This window comes from Erpetoichthys calabaricus, chromosome 5 (genome assembly GCF_900747795.2).
Source record: "Erpetoichthys calabaricus chromosome 5, fErpCal1.3, whole genome shotgun sequence".
NCBI lineage: Eukaryota > Metazoa > Chordata > Cladistia > Polypteriformes > Polypteridae > Erpetoichthys > Erpetoichthys calabaricus.
Genome location: NC_041398.2, coordinates 224,141,630 through 224,165,871, shown reverse-complemented (window position 1 = coordinate 224,165,871; position 24,242 = coordinate 224,141,630). Strand labels below are relative to the sequence as shown.

Sequence of the window (24,242 nt, the reverse complement as noted above, 5' to 3'; positions counted from 1 at the left end):
GAATTTTGGAAATGAAGGGTAGATTAGAAATAGGACGAAAATTACTGAAATTAGTTGGATCGGCAGCAGGTTTTTTCAGTATTGGGGTTAATGCAGCAGTTTTAAAAGATGAAGGAACAGTACCAGTAGTAAGAGAAGATTGGATTATGGCAGAGATAAGAGGGACCAGAGGGAGGAGGCAGGCTTTGACCAGAACTGTAGGGAGGGAGTCCAGTTCACAAGTGGATGGCTTAGACATACAAACAAGATCTGAGATTTCTGAGAAAGTAGGAAGCTGAAAAGAGGAAAATGAGTGAGTTGGTGGGTGAAATGCAAATGAAGTACTGGAGGAATCCGTACAGAGGGACTGATGAATCTTCTGGATTTTTCATTAAAAAAGGACAGAAGGGAATTGCAAAAATCAGTTGAGTAAAGGTGAGAAGGTAAAGAATCCGGGGGTTGTGTGATATTGTTAAGCAGTGAAAACAATGGCTTGGTGTTGCCTTCATTGGAAGAAATAATGTGAGTATAATAGTTAGATTTAGTTTGGGCGATACAGTCCTTGTAATAAAGTATATGGTTTTTGCACATCTAGATGTGAACAAAGAGTCCAGTTTTTTTATATAAACGTTCAAGTGCCGGCCTTTGGCTTTCAAAAGTCGAAGTTCAGGCGTGAACCAGTGAGCAGAAAAGGAGAAAGAAACAGATCTAGTTTTTAATGGAGCGACAGAGTTAAGAATACCATTAAGTCCGGTGTTATAGTGTGAGACCAGTTCTTCAGGAGTGGATACATTATGAATGTCCATAAGGGAATCAGTACTAGAGGAAAGAGAGTCTAAGTTAATATTCTTAATATTACAGAAAGACGTGAGATGGGAAAGCTTAGTATTGGAAAGTACAAGTTTAACATTGAATGAAATAATATGTATACAGATTAGATTTTGGTTGTAGACCAGAATCTAATACAGTGTCGAAGTTTTCAAATAGAAGAAACGAAGAGGAGGAAAATATTTTTTCATGGCACTGTTCCTCAGGCAACTCTGAGACAAAATATGTACAATTTCAAACTTTAAGCTCCTTTTTTATTCTAAAGTAAATGTCTAAAGTCTGTCCCCATTTCCTTGTGTGGGTTGTCCTCCCCATCCCCATAGATGTGTGTGCCTTAACTTAAATTGCTCCATCTCAAAGTGTGTTTGTGGGGGATTTGAGTGATGGACTGGTGGCCTGTCCATCGTTGTTGCCCGTGTTTTGTCCCAGTGATGGCAACATGGACTTTGACACTGAACTGGATTAAGCAGGTTTGACAGAGCATGTATGCGTGGATGTACAGTACAAAATACAGACTGAGAGTCTGAGACCTAACAGCGTAATCGGTATGATCATTTTCTGGAAGTTTTCTGTTTGCTTTCCACAAAAGTGCCATCACATGTTGGTTTATTTTCCCTGCAGTGTTCAAATGTATCACTTGCTTAAAACAAACATATATAATAGTCAAGCTTTTTTGTTTTCTGCTTCATCTTTTAAACCTTCCAACTCAAGGCCCACCCACATAACTCATCTCTGCTGGATTCTGCTATTGTGTTGTACATCTGCCAAACCTTGCAATAATTAGATCCTTACCAGTGTAGTATATTAGTGTAATTATTATTATTATGATGTGTATCTTTTTCAGGGTGAAATCAGAAAGTCAAACTGCTCTTATTAACTGGCGTGCATTATTATTTATTTGAATATACTTCTTTTGTGAGCTTCTCTGTGCCTGTGCCCAAATCTAAACTCACTGTAAGAAGGGAGTGTAGGAATATTTAATATGTGACAGCTTACGCCTGCATTGCACAAGTACCATCATTAGTGCCAAGCAGTGCCCACTGCCAATTGTATTTTTCTCTCTAAGCAGCTGCTTTGTTAAGAAGCTGCAATGCCTAAATTAATCCAAGTTCCCATAATGTATACCAGGTAATTTCTCACTTTGCCATGTTGCTATGAGGAGAAGAGCATCCTTTTTGCTTACAAGATCTTTTAGCGCTTCTTTATGTGAAGTTCCTTGAGTTCCAATATTTAGGTCTGGAGGGGATATTGGGATATATAATGTACATACAGTGCATAATTAAAGAATTCAGACCCCTTTGTTTCTTTCACAGCCTTGCGCTAAAATCATTTAAATTCATTCTTTTCACTCACCTAGCAAGACACAATACCCGAGAATGAAAAAGTGAAAACAGGGCTTTAGAAATTGTTGCATATTTATTAAAAATAGCCATCCCCCACGACTGCACCCGTGGAGTAGTGAAACAGGACAAACTTTAAAAAGCAATAAACAAACAGGTATTGTTAGCTAAGCTTAGGCAAGGTACACTCCAAAATGTGGCCAGAGGTAGAGCGACTCGAACGGAGGTTGGAGTGTGAGTGAGAAGGGCCCTGCCCTGACGTCACACTTCCTCTCCAGCTCCCCACTCCTGACGTCACGCTTGCCCCTACCCTTGGCCCTCAGCCTCTGTCTTGAAATAGCACAAATATATTGCTCCTGAAAGCAAACTATGATTCTTAGAGCCATGACAGACATCGCAAAATCAACTGGAATGTTCAAGCAAATTATAGAAATAAACCCACTCTAAATCCGGTAAGTAGTTCTCTCGCTCACTAGCTAAGCGGAGGTAACTTATGCCTCGAGACTGGAGTATGAGTGAGGAGGGCCACCATCCTCTCCTCAGCCCGCAGTGTCTCTGTCAGATTCGCACAAATAAATCGGTACTGCAAGTGAAATATGATACTTAACGCTATGAGAGAGGTCGCAAAATCAACCGGTATGTTCAAGCAAATTATAGAAAAAAAAGCCAATCTAAATCCATTAAGTAGTTCTCTCGTGAAAAGCGGACACACATACAGACAGACAGATGTTGGATTTTATATACAGAGAGATATAAAGCTAAAATATTCCATCGGCACAAGTATTCCAACCCTTTCCTATTTATTTGAAGCCCCTCTGGCAGTGGTTACAGTCTGAAGTCTTTTTAGATATGGCGTTACAAACTTCACACACCTGGATTTGGAAGTTTCCTGCCATTCTTCTCTACAGATCCTCTCAAGCTCTATCAGGTTGGAGGAAGACCATCAGTGGACAGCTGTTTTCAGGTCTCTCCAGAGATGTTCAATTGGGTTTAAGTCACTCAAGGACATTCACATTGCGGTAGATCCCCAAAACTCCAGGCTACAAAAAGGACATAGCAGCACTAGAAAATGTCCAGAGAAGAGCAACTAGGCTAATTCAGGGACTACAGGGGATGAGTTATGAAGAAAGATTAAAAGAGCCGAGCCTTTACAGTTTAAGCAAAAGAAGATTAAGAGGTGACATGAGTGAAGTGTTTAAAATTATGAAGAGAATTAGTCCAGTGGATCGAGACTGTTATTTTAAAATGAGCTCATCAAGAACACAGGGACACAGTTGGAAACTTGCTAAGGGTAAATTTCACACAAACATTAGGAAGTTTTTCATCACACAGAGAACCATAGAAACTTGGAATAAGCTACCAAGTAATGTGGGGGAAGTAGGACATTAGGGACTTTCAAAACTCAACTTAATGTGTTTTTGGAAGAAATAATTGGATAGGACTGGCGAGTTTTGTTGGCCTGAATGGCCTGTTCTTGTCTGGATTGTTCTAATGTTCTAATTTAAACTTCTTGTAGGAATTCCATATTCCTCCCAAAGTCCAAAGTTATGTTGAGTCACCTGTCTAAATTGTATTGGATTTGGTATCCCATTTCGGATAAATTCTTGTCATGTACTACTTGGCACCACTTGGTTTCCTAACAATTTGAACAGGGTGAGGGGGTTTAAAACGGATGACAGGTAGAACCACCCCAGCACATCAGCTTTTCATGTTCTGGGCCACTTGGTCATTCTTTGTTGTAATGTAATTCAGAAAATAAAGAGCAAGATCTACCAAGTGGAGTGGTTCTCTTTATGAAGATGTGTGCATGTTTTTTTTTTTAAATGACAGCAATAAACTTCAATTCACTTTTGTTTATCTTTCTGTGTGTGTATGTGTGTGTGTGTGTGTGTTTGTGTTCTTTCTCTTTGTTCTTTTCCAGGGCCGTTTCGACTCCTTCTATCCCCCTCTTTCTTCTCTCCCTGCCCTCCAACTACACTTCTCTTCTTTCTTCTCCTCCTCCTCCACAGCACCTCAGGATCAAAGCACAATGGTGAGTCTGCTGCCCCAGTTATCTGTATGTCGGGTGCAATGCCAGTCATCGGAACTGAGTTTACGTTTTTTTTAGCATTTTTGATGGCCTTGGTACATAATGTATGCAAGTATCACCTGCATGTATTACTTTTCTGGACAACATGAAAATTATGTAAAAAATATTGGTTTGAATTCAATGCTACAAAAATAATTATAAAGATTCAAATCAGCTCTTGTATATCAATGTTTATAGACAATATCAGCATGGTCTTCTAGTCTTCCATGAGGATTATTGAAGTTCTCCCTTTCAGTTTTGTTATCTACCATAGTTCAAAATTAAGGTCAGTAGAGGGCAGTACCTCTTATAACTGAAGGACCTCGATGTCTCTAAGACATCCAGATGAGTTCTGTGCTGAAAATCGAGCTCAGGATGCTTTCTGATGGAATAGTCCTTTTGTTCCCCATTCTGTCTTGATAAATTAGTGATAAATGGATTTATTTGCAGTTAAAATGAACTTCATCACCCACACAAAATTTTACAAATCCAATGAAAATAACTCGTTATGTTTAATAATGGACTTTGACAGGCTGACGACTTGAAGAACTTATTATTATTATTTTTTAGCAGTACTTACTGCATTCCAGCTAATGAGCTTGCTTGAGACAGTCGCCATCTCAGGAACACTTACTCTGCAAAGAAGATGGGAAGATAATTAGTGAACTCTCTCCTCAAAAGAGCTGGCTACTTTTTAAATTGATTTTAAAGCATTTAGGAATGAATCACCAAAAAAAAAAAATAAAATAACATAAAGGGAAAATCCACTAAAGTAAGAGGTAAAGGAACAAGTGTAAACGCACCATCTGTGGGAACACAACTGGATCCAAATCTTAACAGTCTGTTTTCTGAGGCTGCTTTTTCATTAATAAGGAAATTGAGAGGCTGGAGTCTTTCCCAGCAAGGCAGAAACCAACCCTTAAATGAACTGTTACAACAAGAGGGTCCTGGGGACGTGAGAATAAACTGGACTAATGGAGGATTCCTCATGTAGCCACACAAAAGTGTCAAATAAGATCCTGTGAGTTGGTTAAATATTAGTTAGTAGAATCAGAACCACTAAAGGCTTATTGTGATGTGCGGTTGGCCGCAGTTGCTTTAACTCACTTTAAGCCAGGACATTGAAAAACGTAACTGTAGATGAACTGAGCAATGAGGACACATAGCACAGCAGAGGTTGGTGCAAAAATGTGCAATTTATTAAGAACAGATCAGCAAAGAAGTGAAGTGAAGTGAAGATATTCCAAAAAAAAAAGTAGAATAAACACAGCCATCAAACAATGAATAATCGAAATTGATTAAAACACAGTCAAGACCAACAACCACAACAATCTATTTCTTGTATAACCCAAAATCACACAAGGAATGCCTCAATAAGCTTTAAAGGGCCCTGCTTTTTGACAGCCCCCCAGCCTGGACTTTCTAAGAAGAGCCAAAAAAAAACATGTTGGGAGGAAAAAGGGAAGACATCTTGGGAGAGGCAATTCAGAGAGAGAGAGACCACCCTTCCATGCAGGTTGGGTGTGTAATGTCTGTCAAAAAAATGGGGTAAATGCAACACACAAAACAGAACACAAGTGATCCTTAGTCACAGAGCTCGAAAGCCAATCTTTCATGGCCACCTCAGAAGTACAACAACAACAGTACAAACTCCTTTGTTCTTACACAGAGCTCCTCACAAAGTGCAGACACAGAGCACCGCAAGTCCCAAGGGAAAATTCAAGAAGAGATTATAGCACTCACTATATACAGAACTATCACATATAAGGAAATTGATTTGTTCAAATACATCAAAAACAAAGTAGAAACTAATTAACATAAATGAAAACAACAATAGCTGTCCATCAGCTAATTGTAGAAACATCGGCCAGATTGTAGAAAAGGAGTCGGACAAGCCAGACACATTCTGTAGGCCTGCAGGCCTCCCCCTATTGGCCATTCCCCAGCTGAGTCAGAGCTGGGCTGGCCAATCAGATAAAAAGACAATCGTACCCAACTATTCCAGTGCTCCTTTATCTGTGATGACATTTTCATAGGCCTCCAAACAGCTTGGCAGTAGAGCAGTGGCACCATGTGCCATGTGAGGATACCAAGAAGAGAAACAGAATACGTACATGTTAGTAACAAATTATAAATATTATATTACTTGTATTTTAGTTCTTATGACTAACAGCAGAGATGCAGTATGCACAGCTAATTAGCAGCTCTAGTCAGGGTATGCTAGACTAAAGTCGTGAGTCTTCAGCTGAGATTTAAAAGCTGAGACTGAAGGGGCGCCGCCACATTCCACATTCCAGAGCTTCGGGACCCTGCAGCTAAAAGCTCGACGTCCCACTGCTATTTTGTTTATCCTTGGAATCATAAGCAGGCCGGCATCTTGAGATCTTAATGTGTGCTATGGTTTATAAGTAATGATAAGTTCAGATAAGTAAGCAGGGCCTTGGCCATTTAGATTAGATTAGATTAGATAAATTTAATTTAATTGTTTATATGTTAAAAACCAGCATGGGTGTTTGGCATATCCCTCTAAAGCTACAACTCTGCTGCTCACCCAACAAAGTCTGCTAAGGCAGCAGAGATGCCCACAGACAAGTGCAGACAACCCTTAAACTGGCTCATTTCTCTCACCCCCATTCCCATGTCTGTGGGAGCCTGCTCCTAATGACACTTAGCAGGAGTGACCCTGTCCCTCGAGGACCGTTCATTTGCCCCTCTTCAGGGCCATCTCCCGGCCACTTGCCTCCATACTCTCGTACCCCCTCTCCCTCAATTCTAAGTCTTCCTTTACTTTATCCTCTGCCCTTTCTTCTTTTTTCATCTTCCTTTCTTTTTCAATCCCTCTCGTCTGTCCTGCTTAGGCTCCTTTAATCCTTAAGCAGCTGTAGGTTCCTAATTGTAAAAAGAGGAAACAGGCTAAACTGCACACGTATGCATGTGAATGCAGGTCCAGCCAATGCCCCCAACAACACTCCAGGGCCGCTCATTCATACTCCTGTGTGCACCGATGCCCACCCTGAGCCAGAGCGCACCATTTTTATTTTAAAATTGCACACTGCCACGGACACCTAACATGCCATATCACAATATCCTACCAAAAAATATTTTTTTATATGTTACTAACCCCCATGTGAGGAAACAACAAATATTTCTTTTAATTCAGAATGGAAAGAAAAAAAGTTTGACATAATAGAGGCCAATATTGACCTATGCTGCACAACAGAAAATAATGTGATTAACCATCCATGGAAAAAGGAAAAAAAAAATAACATTAATCGTTTTGCATAATCCACATGTCAGAAATCAAGTTATATGGACAAAACGTGCAAAACACATGCTTTGTTGGTAAAATATTATTGAATAGTTACTTCTGCTGTGGTGGGCTGGCGCCCTGCCCAGGGTTTGTTCCTGCCTTGTGCCCTGTGTTGGCTGGGACTGGCTCCAGCAGACCCCCGTGACCCTGCAGTTAGGATATAACAGACTGGAGAATGGATGGATGGATGGACTTCTGGAATAATCAGTGCATATTATAAACATGACATGAAAGCCTCATGGGATTGACATCTTGGTATGAAGACAGGACTTGACAGGATTATACATCCCTAGAGACAAAGAGGTTATGTTAAATGATTATAACTATATAATAATGATTATAACTATTATAACTATAAATTGATTGAGGTATAGATGTGTGTGACACTCTGACCAAAGATGTCTTCCACTTTGTACTCATTGCTGCTGGGAAAGACCCCCTCCCATGTCCCTAAATTGAATTACACATTTTTGAAAATGTATTACTGTATATGTATAATATACACAATGGAGACAGTCACTAGGGTACAGACACTGACACTGTGAGTGTTGTCATTTAAAGGATTCCCAGAAAGAGAAGTAATATGGAGTGCCTAGAAGTCTTCACATTTTATTGTTATGCAAAATTGAATCACAGTGGATTGAATTTTCCTTTGTAGACTCTGATTAACAGAAAACATCAAATTGAGAACAGATCTCTGCAAGGTGGTCTAAATGAATTACAAATTTTAAACACAAAATAACCAATCACATCAGTATTCGCCTCATTCATGTCAGTATTCAGTAGACAGACCTTTGGCAGCCATGACGGCCTTCAGTCTGTGTGCTCAGGTCTCGTATTAGCTTTGCACATCTGGACATTGCACTTTCTCTACATTCTTCTTAGAAAAACTCCTCAAGTTCTGTCAGGTTGCACAAAGATCATAATTGAGCAGCCTTTTCCAAGTCCTACCACAAATCCTCAATTGGATTGAAATCTGGACTCTGCCTTAGCCACTCCAGGACATTCAAGTCGTTCTTTTAAATGATTCCTGTTTAACTTTGGCTTTATGCTTGACTTGCTGGAATGCACATCTTCTTCCAAGGCTCAGGTTTCTTGCAGACTCCATCACTTCTTTTCTCCAGGATTTTCCTATATTTTAATGCATCCGTTTTATCCTGTACTCTCTCAAGCTTTCTAGGACCTGCTGCAGAGAAGCATTCCCAGAGCATGATGATGCTGGAGATGAAAGCTCAATTTTGGTTTCATCAAACTATAGAACCTTCTTCCAATTGGCTTTAGCATCTCCAATATGCTTTCTGGTAACCTCTAGCTGAGATGTGATGGTTTTTTTTAGCAGTGGCTTTCTCTTTGTCACTGTCCCTTAAATCTGTGACTCATGAGGCACCTGAACTATAGCTGTCTTCAGTCTAAGGAACTGTAGCTTGTAACTCCTTCAGAGGAGTGGCCTCCCTTACTAGTCATCTATTTGCACACTCACTCATTTTTTGTGGACAGCCTGCTCTAGTGACTTCACAGCTGTGCCAAACTCTCCATTTCTTAATGACTGATTCAACTGGACTGCAAGGGATATCAAGTGACTTAGGTGTTTTCTTGTATCCATTCCCTGTGCTTTCCATTCACCTTTTCATGGAGTTGCTCGGTGTGTTCTTCTGCCTTCATTAGGTTGGTTAGACAACCATACTGACTGACCATAAGTTGGCTCTTTCCACATTTGAAATGAATTGAAACCCCAGATGGTGTTCTCCATTGATCTAATTCTAAATCAATTGGTTGCACCAGTGAGGATTTAGTTGTGCCAAACTGAATATTTATGTGATCAGTTATTTCTGTGTTATATTTGTAATTCATGTAGAGCACTTTTCAGACATTCATTTCCACTTTGATATTAAAGAGTCTTTTTTCTGTTGATCAGCGTATCAAGAAAGCCAAATTATATCCATTGTGATTCAATGTGTTATAACCATAAAATGTGAAAACCTCCAATGGTGAAATGCCATCTATAGACATTGTATAATGAACTGCTGGTGCCTTTGACGTGAGCTGAATGATTTTCTCAACTAGCTGAATCCTCCCACATTGCAGAACGGTGCAGTTCAGGTAAACTGATGGCTCCAAAATGTCCCCATAAGAGTGGGACTGGGTGTGTGCAGGAGCGTGCCATTCAATGGGCTGGCACCACATCTAGGATCTGAGGATGGTCACTGCCTTGTGTCTTGTGCTTCTGGGACAGACGCCAGCCCTTACAAACTTCTGTTGGATCAACAAAATATTGGGATTGATGGATGTTAATATTTGAGAGCATATTTATGGATTTACTGTAATGTCACACATTTTGGGTGCTAAAATGCTCTACTAATCTCTTGTGGCCACAAACATGGGCCTCACTTTTCTAAAGTATCTGTCTAAATAAAGAGCTGAATTGATGCTACTTGCTTAATGTAGTGTATGCTGATGGCAGCCATCATTTTCTCAGCCTTCTTCTCATTTTGTTTTCTCTTCCTCGCAGACACTCCTCCAGTTATCTGGCTTTCTCCAAGCTTGTGGCTTATTTCAGCACGCGTCCTAACCCAGTGTAAACTCACCTTGGCTAGGCTGTAAGTCACACGACTACCACCTCTTTTTTATTATATATCATAGTCCAGCAAAGCTGCATGTAAATCTTTGCTCTGTCATTGATGTCTTTTTGGGAAAATCAACAAATGGTGTTTGTCACAAGGCGTGGAATGATATGGTGGGTAACATCAGAAGGACTCTGTACTTTTAGACTCCACAGATATATGAAATGAGTAGGCTGAAGTCAGAAACCATCCATCTTGTACATAGCAAGTCATCTATCGGGTGGAATCATGTTTGCGAGGTTGATGATTGCTGAGTGTCGTCTCCTTCTAACTTTTACTTCTTCAGGGGCTTGTTGCAGAGGAACAGGAGAATAACCCAATAAAAACAGGGAACTAGAAAGAATGCATAATAGATGATACCCCAAAATGATGAAACCCTAAAATATTTGAGGAGTAAACCAAAAGACAATGATTATATTTTAATATTATGTACATTAAAGAACCATCAACAACAAATCAAATTAAATAAATAATATATTGAACAATTATTACAAAAGTAAAGTTGAATAAATCAGACTCTGCAGCTGCTTGAATAAAATAGTACCACTTCCAGTTAGCGGAAATAGTTCAAAAGTTGATAGAAATCTATGTTTTCTACCTAATACTTCTATGCAAAATTTGGTTGACTCAAATACTCAAATTATCGTGCTTACATACACACACACACACACACACACACACACACACACACACACACACACAGACATAACTCCAAAAATGGTATTTTCAAACTCAGGGAGGTCTAAAATGTTGAGATTCATCAAAATCTCGAAATTGAATTTTTGGACAATTATAATACTTTCCCTATACTTCGTATACGAGAAAGTAAAATGAAGCAATACACGTTTTCTTCTCACCTTGGCCCAAAAAATCGAGATTAAGAAGCTCTACTGGACAGCCAATTGGATTGCACATTTGTTTTGTACCTAATACTTGTATGTAAAATTTGGTTGACCTACGTGTTTACATACACACAGACACACACACAGAAAGACACACAGACATAATTCATAAATAATATTTTTGGACACAGGTCTAAAATGTTGAGATTTCATCAAAATCTTGAAATCAAATTTTTGGACGATTACAATACTATCCCTTCGCGAAAGTAAATCGGACTGAGGTAGATCTAAAATGTCAAGATTTGTCAAAATCTCGATGTCAAATTTTTGGACGATTGCAATATATTCTCTATACTTTGCACTTGTTTTGTTATACTTGTACCTTTTGTGAAAGTGTTTATTTGATATTATGGACATCAGACGTCACACATTATACACTTCATGTCTACATTTTGTCAATTATTACTAAACCATGAAAAGGTTTCTTTTTTAACAATGTGTTTACATAGATTGTTGTAGACACGGAACACATATGAAATGCATGTATTTTGTACTTCATTTTGCCTAATACAAGTTCTTGTATTAGGAATTTGTTAGTTTTTGCATACCCCTTGGGGTCAGAGCACAGGGTCAGCCATTGTACAGCACCCCTGGATCAATTACAGGTTAAGGGTCTTGCTCAAGGGCCCAGCAGAGTAGGATCTGTTTTGGCAGTGACGGAGATTCAAACCGGCAACCTTCTGGATACCAGCACAGATCCTTAGCCTCAGAGCCACCACTCCGCCCAAATAACGATATATTATTTACCCTCTACAACTCCCAGCAACTCACACACAGGTAAACAGACTTGAGTTGAGAGAACCTTCTGCCCATTCTGCGTTGGTGGGGAGATGGGATAGTAGGCTGCTTACTGCTTGTATTGATAGACACGGTTACAACACAAAAGACGCTGACAGAGAGGTGCAAACCGATTTAACGTGGGCCGGGATTACAAGTTATTTCGTAGGCTTTGGCAATTTTAGTGTTAAAGGTTACTTCCAGGCTGAAAAGAGAAGGAGGTTAAAGATGCAACATTTTGGCTTTGTTGCCTTCATCAGATGTGCCACTGAACAAGGAAAGAGCAGGTAACACAATTATAATGACACCATTTATTTCATAGGACAATTTCATACAAAGCATGTGGCTCAAAGTGCTTTACAAGATGTCAAAGAGATGTTGCAAGAAAAGAGAAACAAATACAAATAGGTAAAAAATAATAATGAATAAGTAACAAAGAAAAATAAATAAAATAAATAAATCTAGACAAGCTTATATAACATAGATGGGGCCCAGGACAGTGCATGTACAAATGCAATATATTTTTAATGGCACCATCAGTGACAATGTGTGAGGATTTGACAACACACTTGGAGTGTCAAATGAAGCCCCCTGAAGAAGACATACTGGGTCGCTTTTAAGGATGAGCTGACATCTTGAATTACTTGATGCTATGCATGGAATGAAGGTTCAGAGTGTTTATATGGATGTGCACATTGTGTTGTGTATTTTATGAATGTTACCAGTCACCATGGCATGGAGAGAGTGTTGTTTAAGTAAAGTAAAATTGATTAAAAATGACTTAACGCTCAATAATGTACCAAGACAGACCGAACAGTCTTATAATCCTGTCCATCGAATGGGAGCTTGTGTGTCAAGTGAATTTTGTGGATGTTATTAATGACTTCATGACTGTGAAAGCTTGGCAGTGGATTCTGTAGAAATGAGAGCGGTAAGTCTGCACCTGTTATTTTCTTTATTTGCTTTATACGATTTTGTTGCATTCAGTTTGCAGGGACGTGTGCTGATAATCTTTTAAATTTGACTTGAAATGTAACAAAATGACACGCTGGTTTTGCATTTGTTTTGTAATATTAGAAATGACATATGAAAATGCTTTGTTAGTAACCCCCTTGTTAAATGGCCTTTGTGCATGTAGACTGAGGCGGGGGCCCATTAGGACAATTCTGTCCCAGCCCTGGCATGTATAATGGCACCCCTGGTCAAAGTTATCATACTTTTAATGTACAGTAAATTGTTTTGGCACCCAAACCTCATCATCTAGCCATTATTTTTAATTTTTTACAGTTTCTTCTTGGCCTTTAAAAAAAAATTGATACGTTGTTTTAGAGGTCAAAGAATCTGGTCATCACATTGGTTTTGAATAAGATGTAATTTTAATAGTGTTGAAAATCAAATATGTTCCCCCGCAGCACCATCTTGTTGTCATGGGCTCCAGTGATCTGAGCGGCAGCAGTCAGGGACCCTTCATGGGTTTCCAATCTATGTCTTGTAGAAGTCACGTAGAGTCATCAACAGCACAACAATTTATAAGTCAGCAGCACAGAGATGGTGGATACAATAGAATGCCCTTTCATTATTGTTTGCATCTCATCTTATTTTCTAAAACCGTTTCTCTTAGTAAGGATTGTGGTGGCAGCAGGAAGAGCGGGTCAACCCAGACCTTCCAGTCAGCTGGTGTTCCTAAGACAGAATCCCTCCAGCATGTACAGGGTCTCTGTTCAGTGGGCCATGCCTGGAGCAGCTCCAGGGGGAGCCACTCGAGGGAGCACGTTTAGAACATGCCCAAACCACCTCAACTGGCTCCTATTAAACCAGAGGAGTTGTAACTCCTGAGTCGCTGAGCTTCTCCGCCCATCATGGAGTTTCAGCCCAGCCACTCTATGAAGAAACCTAATTTACTTGTACTCATGATCTCACCCTTTAGGTCATTAACCACACCTCATGACCATATGTGTGGAGAAGCGGGTAGATTGTGGTGGTAGGATTTGTTCACCTGAGAGATGCTCAGTAAGTCATCTGGAGCTTTGTGCGCATGGTAGGGCCTCCATTGGCAAAACAGGTTGGGGCTTGAAGGTCAGACAATGACCCTCATGATAGTAGAAATGAAGAAAGCAGTGTACCCTGCCCAGGTCAGGGTTACTGGGACACACTTTTGGAGCCAGGCCTCGGGGTGGTATTCACCTGTGACTGCCTGGTGGTTGAACAACCCATATAATCCAACCAGGTTCATCCCAAAATGGAGCAGTGTTTCATCTGGGGATGGCCACAGCTCTCCTGTAGTGCTGCCATGGCCCACCACAATCTATAGCTGTCATGTGGGTTCACCAACTTAAAGATGAAGGGTGAGGGTCAGGTATGATGCCAGTATTGTGGCAGGCATAGATGGGAAAGACCTAGGCAGGCTATTGTTTGTGCATTTAAAAGAATCTCTGCTTTTGAACTCTTTTCCGCACCTCGATTAAAATCAATGGGGTGACAGTCAATCACGTACTGCCACACTCACTCACGCTGAGCTAATTTAGAGTCACCAGTCAACCTAACATGATACGGTTTAGGATATGAAAGGCAAAACACAAGTAGACATCGGGAGAATGTGCAAACACAGGTCATCACCTGAAGCTAACAAAAGTGAAAATGTAAATTTACACTAGTCCACTTCATACCACATTTGACAACCGTGACCTGAAGAACCGGCTCTTCTTCAATTTTACCCATTTTACTGAGTTTTGCTTCATTGTTTTCACATTAGGAAGCCTGGTGTATGAATGTGCTGTGCAACAGGCAGAAGTCCTACTCAGGGTAAACTCAGGCCTTGAGCCTGATGCCGACAGGATGAGATCAGCTCCTCTGCGAAATTAAATTAGAGCTAGCTGTGCTACTTGCTGTGTCTGATTATTGATTGCCAGCCCATCTAAGATGAGTTGAAATCAATGCAATCAATATAGTCCTCAGTGTTAATGTTTGCAGTGCACCATGCAATGCATAGGTCTTCATTATATAGGATTTGTAAAAGCAGTTTTGGAATGACAAATGCAATGCATTTTATTACTAAAAATGTTTGTGATGCTCCATCTGTTGGAATGATAGAGTCATAGCAACCAGACAAACACATAGATACTTACTCTTTAATTAAGGTGGATAAATGAATTTGAAAAATGAAAGAACTTTAGAACATTAGAAAAATTAGTAGAAAGAACCAGCTTTTCAGCCCAACAAGCATGTTCATCCTATTCATCTAGATCAGTGATTCCCAACCTTTGTGGTGTCACAACCCAGTTTTTAACATGCCAGTGTGTTCATGACCCAAGGAGGGAGTGAATCGAGCGTGATCTTCATAGCATGAAAGAATGTCCCGCATGATCACCAGAGCATTAGATGAATCAAGTGCAATCGTCGATGATCTTTATCCTTGGTGAATCGAGCACAATCGTCATAGACGGGGTTTGGGAGGTCGTCCCAGATAGGCAACAAAATGGTGGTGGGGGGAGGGGGGGTTGCCGTGTTTCATCTCTGTTTGGGCACGGCCATCTTGCAGTGCCGTCACGGCCCACCACAATCTACATTGTTCAAAACAATATCTAAATTTGAAGGTCCCTAAAGTCCTCCTCTCCACCGCACTACTTGGTAATTTATTCCATGTGGCTATGGTTCTCTGTGTGAATAAAAAATCAAACTTTGTGTGAAATCTCTCCTTAAGAAGTTTCTAACCATATCCCTGTGTTCTTGGTGATTTTATTTTAAAGTACCAGCCTGGATCCATTGGACTAATTCCTTTCATAATTTTAAACCTTTCAATCACATCACCTCTTAATCTAAATTTACATAAAGTGAAAAGTTTAAACTTCTTCAGTCACAGCTCATACTTTTCAGTCCTGGTCACTCTTCTCTTGACCTTCTCTAGTGCTGCTATGACTTTTTTGTAACATGAAGACCAAAGCTGACCACAGTACTCCAGATGAGGCCTCACCAGCACCTTATAAAACCTAAGCATAACCTCCTTTGATGTGCACTCCACACATCGTGATATATAACCTAAAATCCTATTAGCGTCTTGATTGTTTCTGGGTGTAGACAATGATAAGAGCGCTATGGCTCCCCAGATGCTTCTCATAAGGTGTTCTTTCAGATCTCCCATTATGTATTTTTGCTTCGTAAAACGTTACATTTATTTACATTACATTTCATCTGCTGCAGATCTGCCCAGTCCTGCATTCTGTCCTCTGTAGCTATCGTCTTGCACTTAGTTTGGTGTCATCTGCAAAATGAACCAGCTAATTGATGATATTTTTATCCATACTGTTTAAGTGTTGTGGCAACCACAACACAACAAAGGAAGAAACACAGAAGGATGAAGAAGGGATCACAGAACAGTTTACTGGAACAGTCAAAAAAAAAAAAATACACAATTGTAAAAACCAAAACAAATGACTGTGAACTTGAACTATTTTTGAATATCTCATTGTTATGACCCTGAGAGACACTGTTAGTAAACCAAAATAAAAATAACAACATGCATCACTACCTTCCCGTCCCCCAGCCCGGTCCCTTGAACCTTCCATAAAAAAAATCCCTGCCTCTGTCCCCCGCCCCTCCATTCAGGGTGCTGCCCCTTTGTCTCCCTTTACCGTCAATCATAAACCCCGTAGTCAGTCCTCCGCGCCATTCTCTGCCCAACAGTCACTTTCCCCCATCAGACTTCAACCTGGCTGGGATGCTACAGTATATTAAAAAGAGCAGCGTCCCCTGCACTGACCCCGAGGGACAGCACTTTTAACATCATCTAACTCTGAAAATGTTCACCTCACCATTGTCCTTTGCTTCCTGTGATTGAGTCAATTTTGATCCCGCCTGAACTCCCAATTATTTTAGTTTGACACCTAAAATAGTTATTGTCTGTTTTTTTTCACCTGTATTATTATCATTCTTTAATTTAATATTATTTATTGTATCAGTATGCTGCTGCTGAAGAATGTGAATTTCCCATTGGGATTAATAAAGTATCTATCTATCTATCTATCTATCTATCTATCTATCTAACCCTTCAGGTGGGGACTTATAAAAAGCCTTCTGGAAGTCAACATAAAATGAATGAATGAATGAACATGGGTTTACGTGGGATTGTGTTCTTCAATTGACTGGAGTCCCTCTCAGGGTTCATCTCTGCCTTGAACCCTCCTGCAGGATGTGGCACTTGATGGGGTGTCAGTCCATTACGGGGGGTCCACTCATACATCCACCGGCCTTTACGCTTACTAATCAACCTCATGCACATCTTTGAAGATGTGAGAGAAAAACCTTGGCAGACACGTAAGGAATATGTGCTCCTATCATCTAAACTAAATCTTTTCTTCATGTAATTCTCACTTTTTGCCTCCTTCAGCTTTTTCTCCCGCCGGAGGACAGCACTTCACAAATGTGGCACTATTAGCTGAAGGATCAGCCAAGCAAATGCAGACATTTCCCATTTGCTTGTTAAAACCCACAGAATTTTCTTTTTTTATTTACCTAGCAGCTCTGTTCCCTTTGGCAGAAATTGGATGTACAGAAGTGGACGGCGCCTGTAACGCAGTGTTAGATGAGATCTGAAAGTCAGGAGGCTGCTATTGACTTTCTTTCACAATTATTTTAAATGAGGGCCACCACAGCAGTAACACGTCTGGACACTTGGCTGTTTCTCAGCTAGGAAAGGAGATCCACATGAAAAACGGTTTATTCCCTCAGTGTAAGGATAGACATCACTATCTACACTTTAACCCTGATGTGACTTTCATGCCTACTGGCCTGGAGATTTAATGCAGACATAGCCAGACAGGCAAACCTTTCTATCCTAATGGGAATCACAAAAAACGCATCTGTAGGCTTGCATTTTGAAATACAGGAGAGTCTCAGACTCGATGAGTTACATCTTACCTGGACATGTAGAGAACAGTGGAAAAGAGCAGAACAAATGTAATCAGTAACAGAGATAAGGCAGTGAGCTCCACAGATCAAAATGAATGTTTAATAAGAGCAGCTCACACGTTAGAGATTGTAATAAATCTAACAGAACACTTTGAAAAATGCCAGGTTTGAAATTACTTTAAATCCAGAATTTATTAACGTTGTTAAAATTGTTTGAACTTACATACACTTTTTGAAGCACATTGAAAGTATATTTAAAAGGCACAAAGAGAAACATCACTTATTTTATATGGCTCCTTTAATAGTCCTTACCATTCCATGCCACTTCACACATACTGTACGTTCCTCGGTTTTCTGAGTTTTTCATAAGAAGAAAGTCCAAGCCGTTATTCATTGCAGGCTACTTTTCATATATTAATTTCCACCTTATACCTGCGTCCTTACCCACAAGGTAGGAATCAACCCCAAATCTGACTCCAGTTCAAGAATCAGTAATCCATCCATCCATCCATTATCCAACCTGCTATATCCTAACTACAGGGTCACGGGGGTCTGCTGGAGCCAATCCCACCCAACACAGGGTGCAAGGCAGGAAACAAACCCCGGGCAGGGCGCCAGCCCACCAAAGGGTGCACACACACACACACACTAGGGACAATTTAGGATCGCCAATGCACCTAACCTGCATGTCTTTGGACTGTGGGAGGAAACCGGAGTACCTGGAGGAAACCCACGCAGACACGGGGAGAACATGCAAATTCCACACAGGGAGGACCCGGGAAGCGAACCCAGGTCTCCTAACTGCGAGGCAGCAGCGCTACCCACTGCGCCACCATGCCACCCTTCATTCATTCATGCTTATTTCAATACCATGTCTTATGTAAGAATTAGTAGGAAGGTAGGAACAAGCAGTAGATGGGACCACAGTCTATCAAAGAGTACATTTATAAAAGACTTACTCTTCATTCATTCATTCATTCATTTGCTTTCTAAACCCAAGCTTATACCAACACCATTACCCACAAGGTAGGAATCAACCCTGAATGTGACTCCAGTCCAAGAATCAGTAATCAAAATCAAAAATATATTCATTCATTCATGCTCATTTCAATTGGTAGGAAGGTAGAAACCAGCAGTAGATGGGACCCCAGTCTATCAAAGAGTAAATTCAGAAAGGCTTACTCTTCATTCATTCATTCATTCATTTTCTGAAACCAAGCATATACCAATACCATTACCCACAAGATAGGAATCAACCCTGAATGTGACTCCAGTCCAAGAGAGGGTAAATTCAACAATATTCTGTCGTTCATTCATTCATTCATTCTCTAAATCCAATTATTTCAATACATTCTTACCTGGAGCCAGAGCCCTTCTCAGAAGCACTGAACAGAAACCATCCCTGGATGAGACTCATCTCCATTTAAAAGGTAAATTCATACACATTCATGTTTCATTCATGAATTCATTCTTTCATATATTCACTTATTCACCCTTTCATTCATTCATTTATTTCCTAAATCTGCTTATTTCAATACCATGTCTCATGGAAGAACTGGTCACAAGGACGGAATTGTCCAAATGCATTTATACTGATCCAGTGTTGGAGTAGCACGGCCTATGCTCAACTTCAGGCTGAAGGCAGGAACCAATCCTGGATGGGGGCTCCAGGCCATCATATTGCACACACACCCACAAGCACACACACGCACACATAATATTCATTCATTTCTTTATTTTCTAAATCTGCTTACTCAAATGTAATATCACCTCAAGCCTGAGCCTATCCTGGCAGTACTGGACGTAAAGTAGGAAATGATCGCGGCAGGGACCCCAGTTTATCACAACGCATGTTCATAACCTACAGACACAAACCCATTCATTCAGCTGGTCATTTCCTAACCCTTTAATTGTGAAATATATACATTACAAGAGAAGAGCTATAATACAACAATCACACCCACATTGATAAAATGAAAGGACAAAACCAGTCCAATCAAAAATATAATCAATCCAGTAAATCCCAGGTGAAAACTCATTCATCCTTTTAGTCTTATTCTATACATCTTCTTCTTCATTTTTTCTCATTTCTATGCAGAGTCAATGCTCTTGATCAGCCTTCTCAGTACAGCTTGGTCCTGCACCTCCTCCCCAGTCAGACCCTTTTTCCTTCCGATGTTCTTTTTCTTTATCCTTCCACCTCCACTTTGGCCTTTCTCACCTTCTCTTGCTTTATATTTCTTTTGCCCACATATTCATTGTTTCTCCTCATCATGTGTGTGTTTGTGTTTCACTTCGGTCAACCAAATTTTGCATACAAGTCTTAGGTTCAAAATGTAGATTTCTATCAACTTTTGAGCTATTTCCGCTCATCGGAAGTGGTGCTTTACCTGAACTCATACTACCCTAAGTTCTTGTCTATAAGCCGCGGCTTATCTAAAGAAAAAAGTTGTGAAAATGAAAAAATAGAATATCGGCTTATACATAAATACGGTTTATACAGTAATCCCTCCTCCATCGCGGGGGTTGCGTTCCAGAGCCACCCGCGAAATAAGTAAATCCGCGAAGTAGAAACCATATGTTTATATGGTTATTTTTATATTGTCATGCTTGGGTCACAGATTTGCGCAGAAACACAGGAGGTTGTAGAGAGACAGGAACGTTATTCAAACACTGCAAACAAACATTTGTCTCTTTTTCAAAAGTTTAAACTGTGCTCCATGACAAGACAGAGATGACAGTTCTGTCTCACAATTAAAAGAATGCAAACATATCTTCCTTTTCAAAGGAGTGCAAAGCAAGCAGTCAAAAAAAAAATCAATAGGGCTTTTTGGCTTTTAAGTATGCGAAGCACCGCCGGTACAAAGCTGTTGAAGGCGGCAGCTCACACCCCCTCCGTCAGGAGCAGACAAAGAGAGAGAGAGGGAGAGTTTGTTTTTCAGTCAAAAATCAATACGTGCCCTTCGAGCTTTTAAGTATGCGAAGCACTGTGCAGCATGTCTTTTCAGGAATCAGCTTTACAAAAGATAGCAACGTGAAGATAATCTTTCAGCATTTTTAGACGAGCGTCCGTATCGTCTAGGTGTGCAAACAGCCCCCCTGCTCAATCCCCATACGTCAGGATCACAGATAGTCAGCGCAAGAGAGACAGAACAGTAAGCCGGGTAGCTTCTCAGCCATCTGCCAATAGCGTCCCTTGTATGAAATCAACTGGGCAAACCAACTGAGGAAGCATGTACCAGAAATTAAAAGACCCATTGTCCGCAGAAATCCGCGAACCAGCAAAAAATCCGCGATATATATTTAAATATGCTTACATATAAAATCACAATTTAAATGACCGCTACACGCGCGTGTTGACTCAGCGACGCCCAGAGCAGAAAGAACGCGCTCCGGCCGCTCCAACCGCGTCATGTGGGGAGTGAGAGAGACGCCAATATCTCACACTCTCTCCCCCCTTAAAGAAATTAAATGGGTGCGAGTGAGACCACTGACCTCCCTCCCTTCTATTAGTTATAGGTTATAGTACGTTCGGCTTATCCATGAGTCCGGCTTAGCTATGATACGATTTTATTTTAAAAATTCGTATGATTTTTGGTCTCCGGCTTATACATGAGTCCGGCTTATAGACAAGAACCTAGGGTAATTTTTTTTTTTGTTATTCTTGCAGCTGCAGAGACCGTTTTATTCAACTTTACTTTTATAATAATTGTCCAATATATTATTAATTTTGATTTGATTTGTTGCTGATGGTTCTTCCTCCGGGTGTTCCAGCTTCTTCCCACAGTCCAAAGACATGTAGGTTAGGTGCATTGGTGATCCTAAATTGTCCCTAGTGTGTGCTTGGTGTGGGTGTGTGTCCTGCAGTGGGCTGGCACCCTGCCCAGGATTTGTTCCTGCCTTGTGCCCAATGCTGGCTGGGATTGGCTCCAGCAGACCCCCGTGACCCTGTTTAAGGATATAGCGGGTTGGAAAATGACTGACTGAGTGACTGGTTCTTTAATGTACATTATTTAAAAATATCATCATTGTCATGCGGTTTACTCCTCAAATAGCCATCCCTGAGTATATCTGAGTATATGAGAAAGTCTAGGGGAGACCACTCCCAATATTTTTTACTTTGTTCCCTGTATCATCCCCTTTTCATCACTCCTCGGGGTTTAGTTTGTACATTATAAACCCCTTTATTGTATATTTATGCCTATGTGACATCTTTCTGATTGAGTTGATACTACAAGGGAACATTTTCTGTGCCCCCTTAGTTCAATTCATGGTTATGGGAAGCCGAGAGCAGTCCTCAAAGCACTGAATGTAAGGCAGGACACTCAGTGATTGCAAAGCAGACTCACACTCAGTCTGGACCAGTTGGCAGTCACCAGTTAACCCAAAATGCATGCATCTGACTTGCTGGAGGAAACGATAAGCACCAAAAGAAAACAATGATAATGATACAGAGAGAATGGGCCGTGTCCACAATAACAGAAACCAAGCGTGGTGTTGAAATAAGGCTTGTGGAGCTGTGTGACAGTAGCATCACCCACTGTGCCATGGTGCCACCTGGCACTATTTAACATGACGTAACCTTCTCAATCCAACTTAGTCCAAATCAAGGTGGCAAGATCGACTGAGGATGCAATCTGTGCATCTCTTCATACTGTCCTGTCACACCTGGAAAAGCCCAACGGCTTTATTAGGATGATCTTCGCTGACTATAGCTCGGCATTTAACACCATCGTACGTAGCCAGCACTAGGACTTGTATATGCAACTGATTACTGGATTTTCTCACCAACCGCCCCCAGTCTGTCAGGCTGGACAAACACATGTCCTCCACCCTTACCCTGAACACCAGAGTGTCACAAGGTTGTGCACTAAGTCCCCCACCTCTAGGCACTCTTCACCCATGATTGTCAACCCATCCACAAATCAAACATAATTGTTAAATTTGCAGAAGATACAACTGTCATTGGACTTGTATCAAACAATAATGAAGCTCCATATAGGAAAGAGGTTCAGAATCTGACAGCATGGTGTGACATCAACAACCTCGTCTAAGTTACTCTGGAATTTAGGACCACTAAAGAGACCAATCATAATCCGATAACAATCAATGCAGAGGCCATGGAGAGAGTTTCCAGCTGTACGTTTCTAGGAGTCACCATCTCGGAGGACCTGTCCTGGGCTGACAACACCTTAGTTGTAATAGGCAAAGCACAACGACGCCTCTGTTGACCTGTAGAGTCTAAGGAGAGCTAACCTCCCTCAGAAGCTGCTGGTCAATTTCTATTGATGCACTATAGAGAGCATCATGACTAACTGCATGACAGCCTGGTACAACAGCGGGCACCAAGGCTGCTAAGGATACCCCAGTGCGGATTGTAAAAACAGCAGAGATCATCATCAGCGCTGAACTGCCGTCACTCAAAGTCTTGTATATGTGAGAAGGGCCAAAAACATTATCAAGAATAAGACTCATCCTCTCATCAGGTAGACACTTTAGATCAATTCACACAGAGAGACCAAGAAATAGCATCTTGCCATCTGCCATAAACTTTCTGAACTCTGAATCTCCTCCGTCTGAGATAATTTATAATTAAATATGTGCAATAAGCTATATTGGTATATGCAATATACAGTACAAATAGCAGCTGCGTGTGGTCTTCGGGACAAAAAAATAAATAAAACCCGAAAACTCCAATGCAGTTTTACTATGTTAGTGAATTTGGAGAGGCATGAGCTCTCTCTTAAGAATTAACCATTGCAGAGGATGTGGACCCACCTGTGTTTGCTGCCCTGCTGGCGATACCATATCTTAGCTGTATCGCTGGCATATGAGTCATATTAATCTTTATTTTCGAGAAAATACCTCCAGATAGACAAAGATTTTAGTGAAAACTTCAAGCCTTGCCCGCCGTTACTGAGGTGTTTCATTTGCACGTTGTCGAGCAGCAGCATTTGCTTCATTTTGATGTTGTGTCTCTTCATCAGTGTCATTAGCACAACATTGTTGCATGGTGCCATTTGCTGTACACAGGTCTTTTGTAGTGAGAAGTGAGGTGCAAGCAAGAACTGAAAAAATGTTAAAGTGCATGCCTGCGCCATCTAGTGGCTGTGGTTGAGTGTGAACAGAGCGGACTGCTCCTTACACACACATACAGGTCTTTCATTTACATATGTCTAATTAGCTGTGTGTGGTCTCCCGGACAAAAAAAAAACCCAAAGACTCCCTAGCAGTTTTAGTATATTGGTGAACTTGGAGAGGCATCGGCTAAGTGGGCCAGGGCAGGTCGTATTTTGTCCAAGACAGAAGTGTAGTCAAGTGCAGCTGTGGCACAAACTGAGCAGGACAGGCTGGACTTGTCTCAGGCAAACATATGGCAGCTCGTTGTGTGAAGGTACAATGTGCATGTACCACAAAGAAGACTATGTCTGCTTGGGTTGAATGAGAAGTGAGGTGCATGCAAGTGCCGAAATAATGTAAAAGTGCATGCATGTGCCATCTCACCAAGTATAA

The 24,242-nt window shown here is 40.8% G+C and overlaps 1 protein-coding gene across 5 annotated transcripts in view; it reads left to right on the top strand.

The window, feature by feature from the left end:
- The window catches only part of si:dkey-247m21.3 (5-hydroxytryptamine receptor 4), a 374,548-nt gene that overhangs the window by 270,377 nt on the left and 79,929 nt on the right, over positions 1–24,242 (top strand). For 2 of the 5 annotated variants that reach the window (XM_051928662.1, XM_051928661.1), the window contains exon 7: positions 10,035–10,122. The exons of 2 other annotated variants lie outside the window; for them this stretch is intronic. In XM_051928662.1, the coding sequence (XP_051784622.1) occupies positions 10,035–10,104 (70 nt within the window). In that variant the 3' untranslated portion in view covers positions 10,105–10,122. Of the gene's footprint in view, positions 1–4,068; positions 4,180–10,034; positions 10,123–24,242 lie in introns of those variants that run through there. One more of the 5 variants, XM_028802594.2, reaches the window with a different exon arrangement.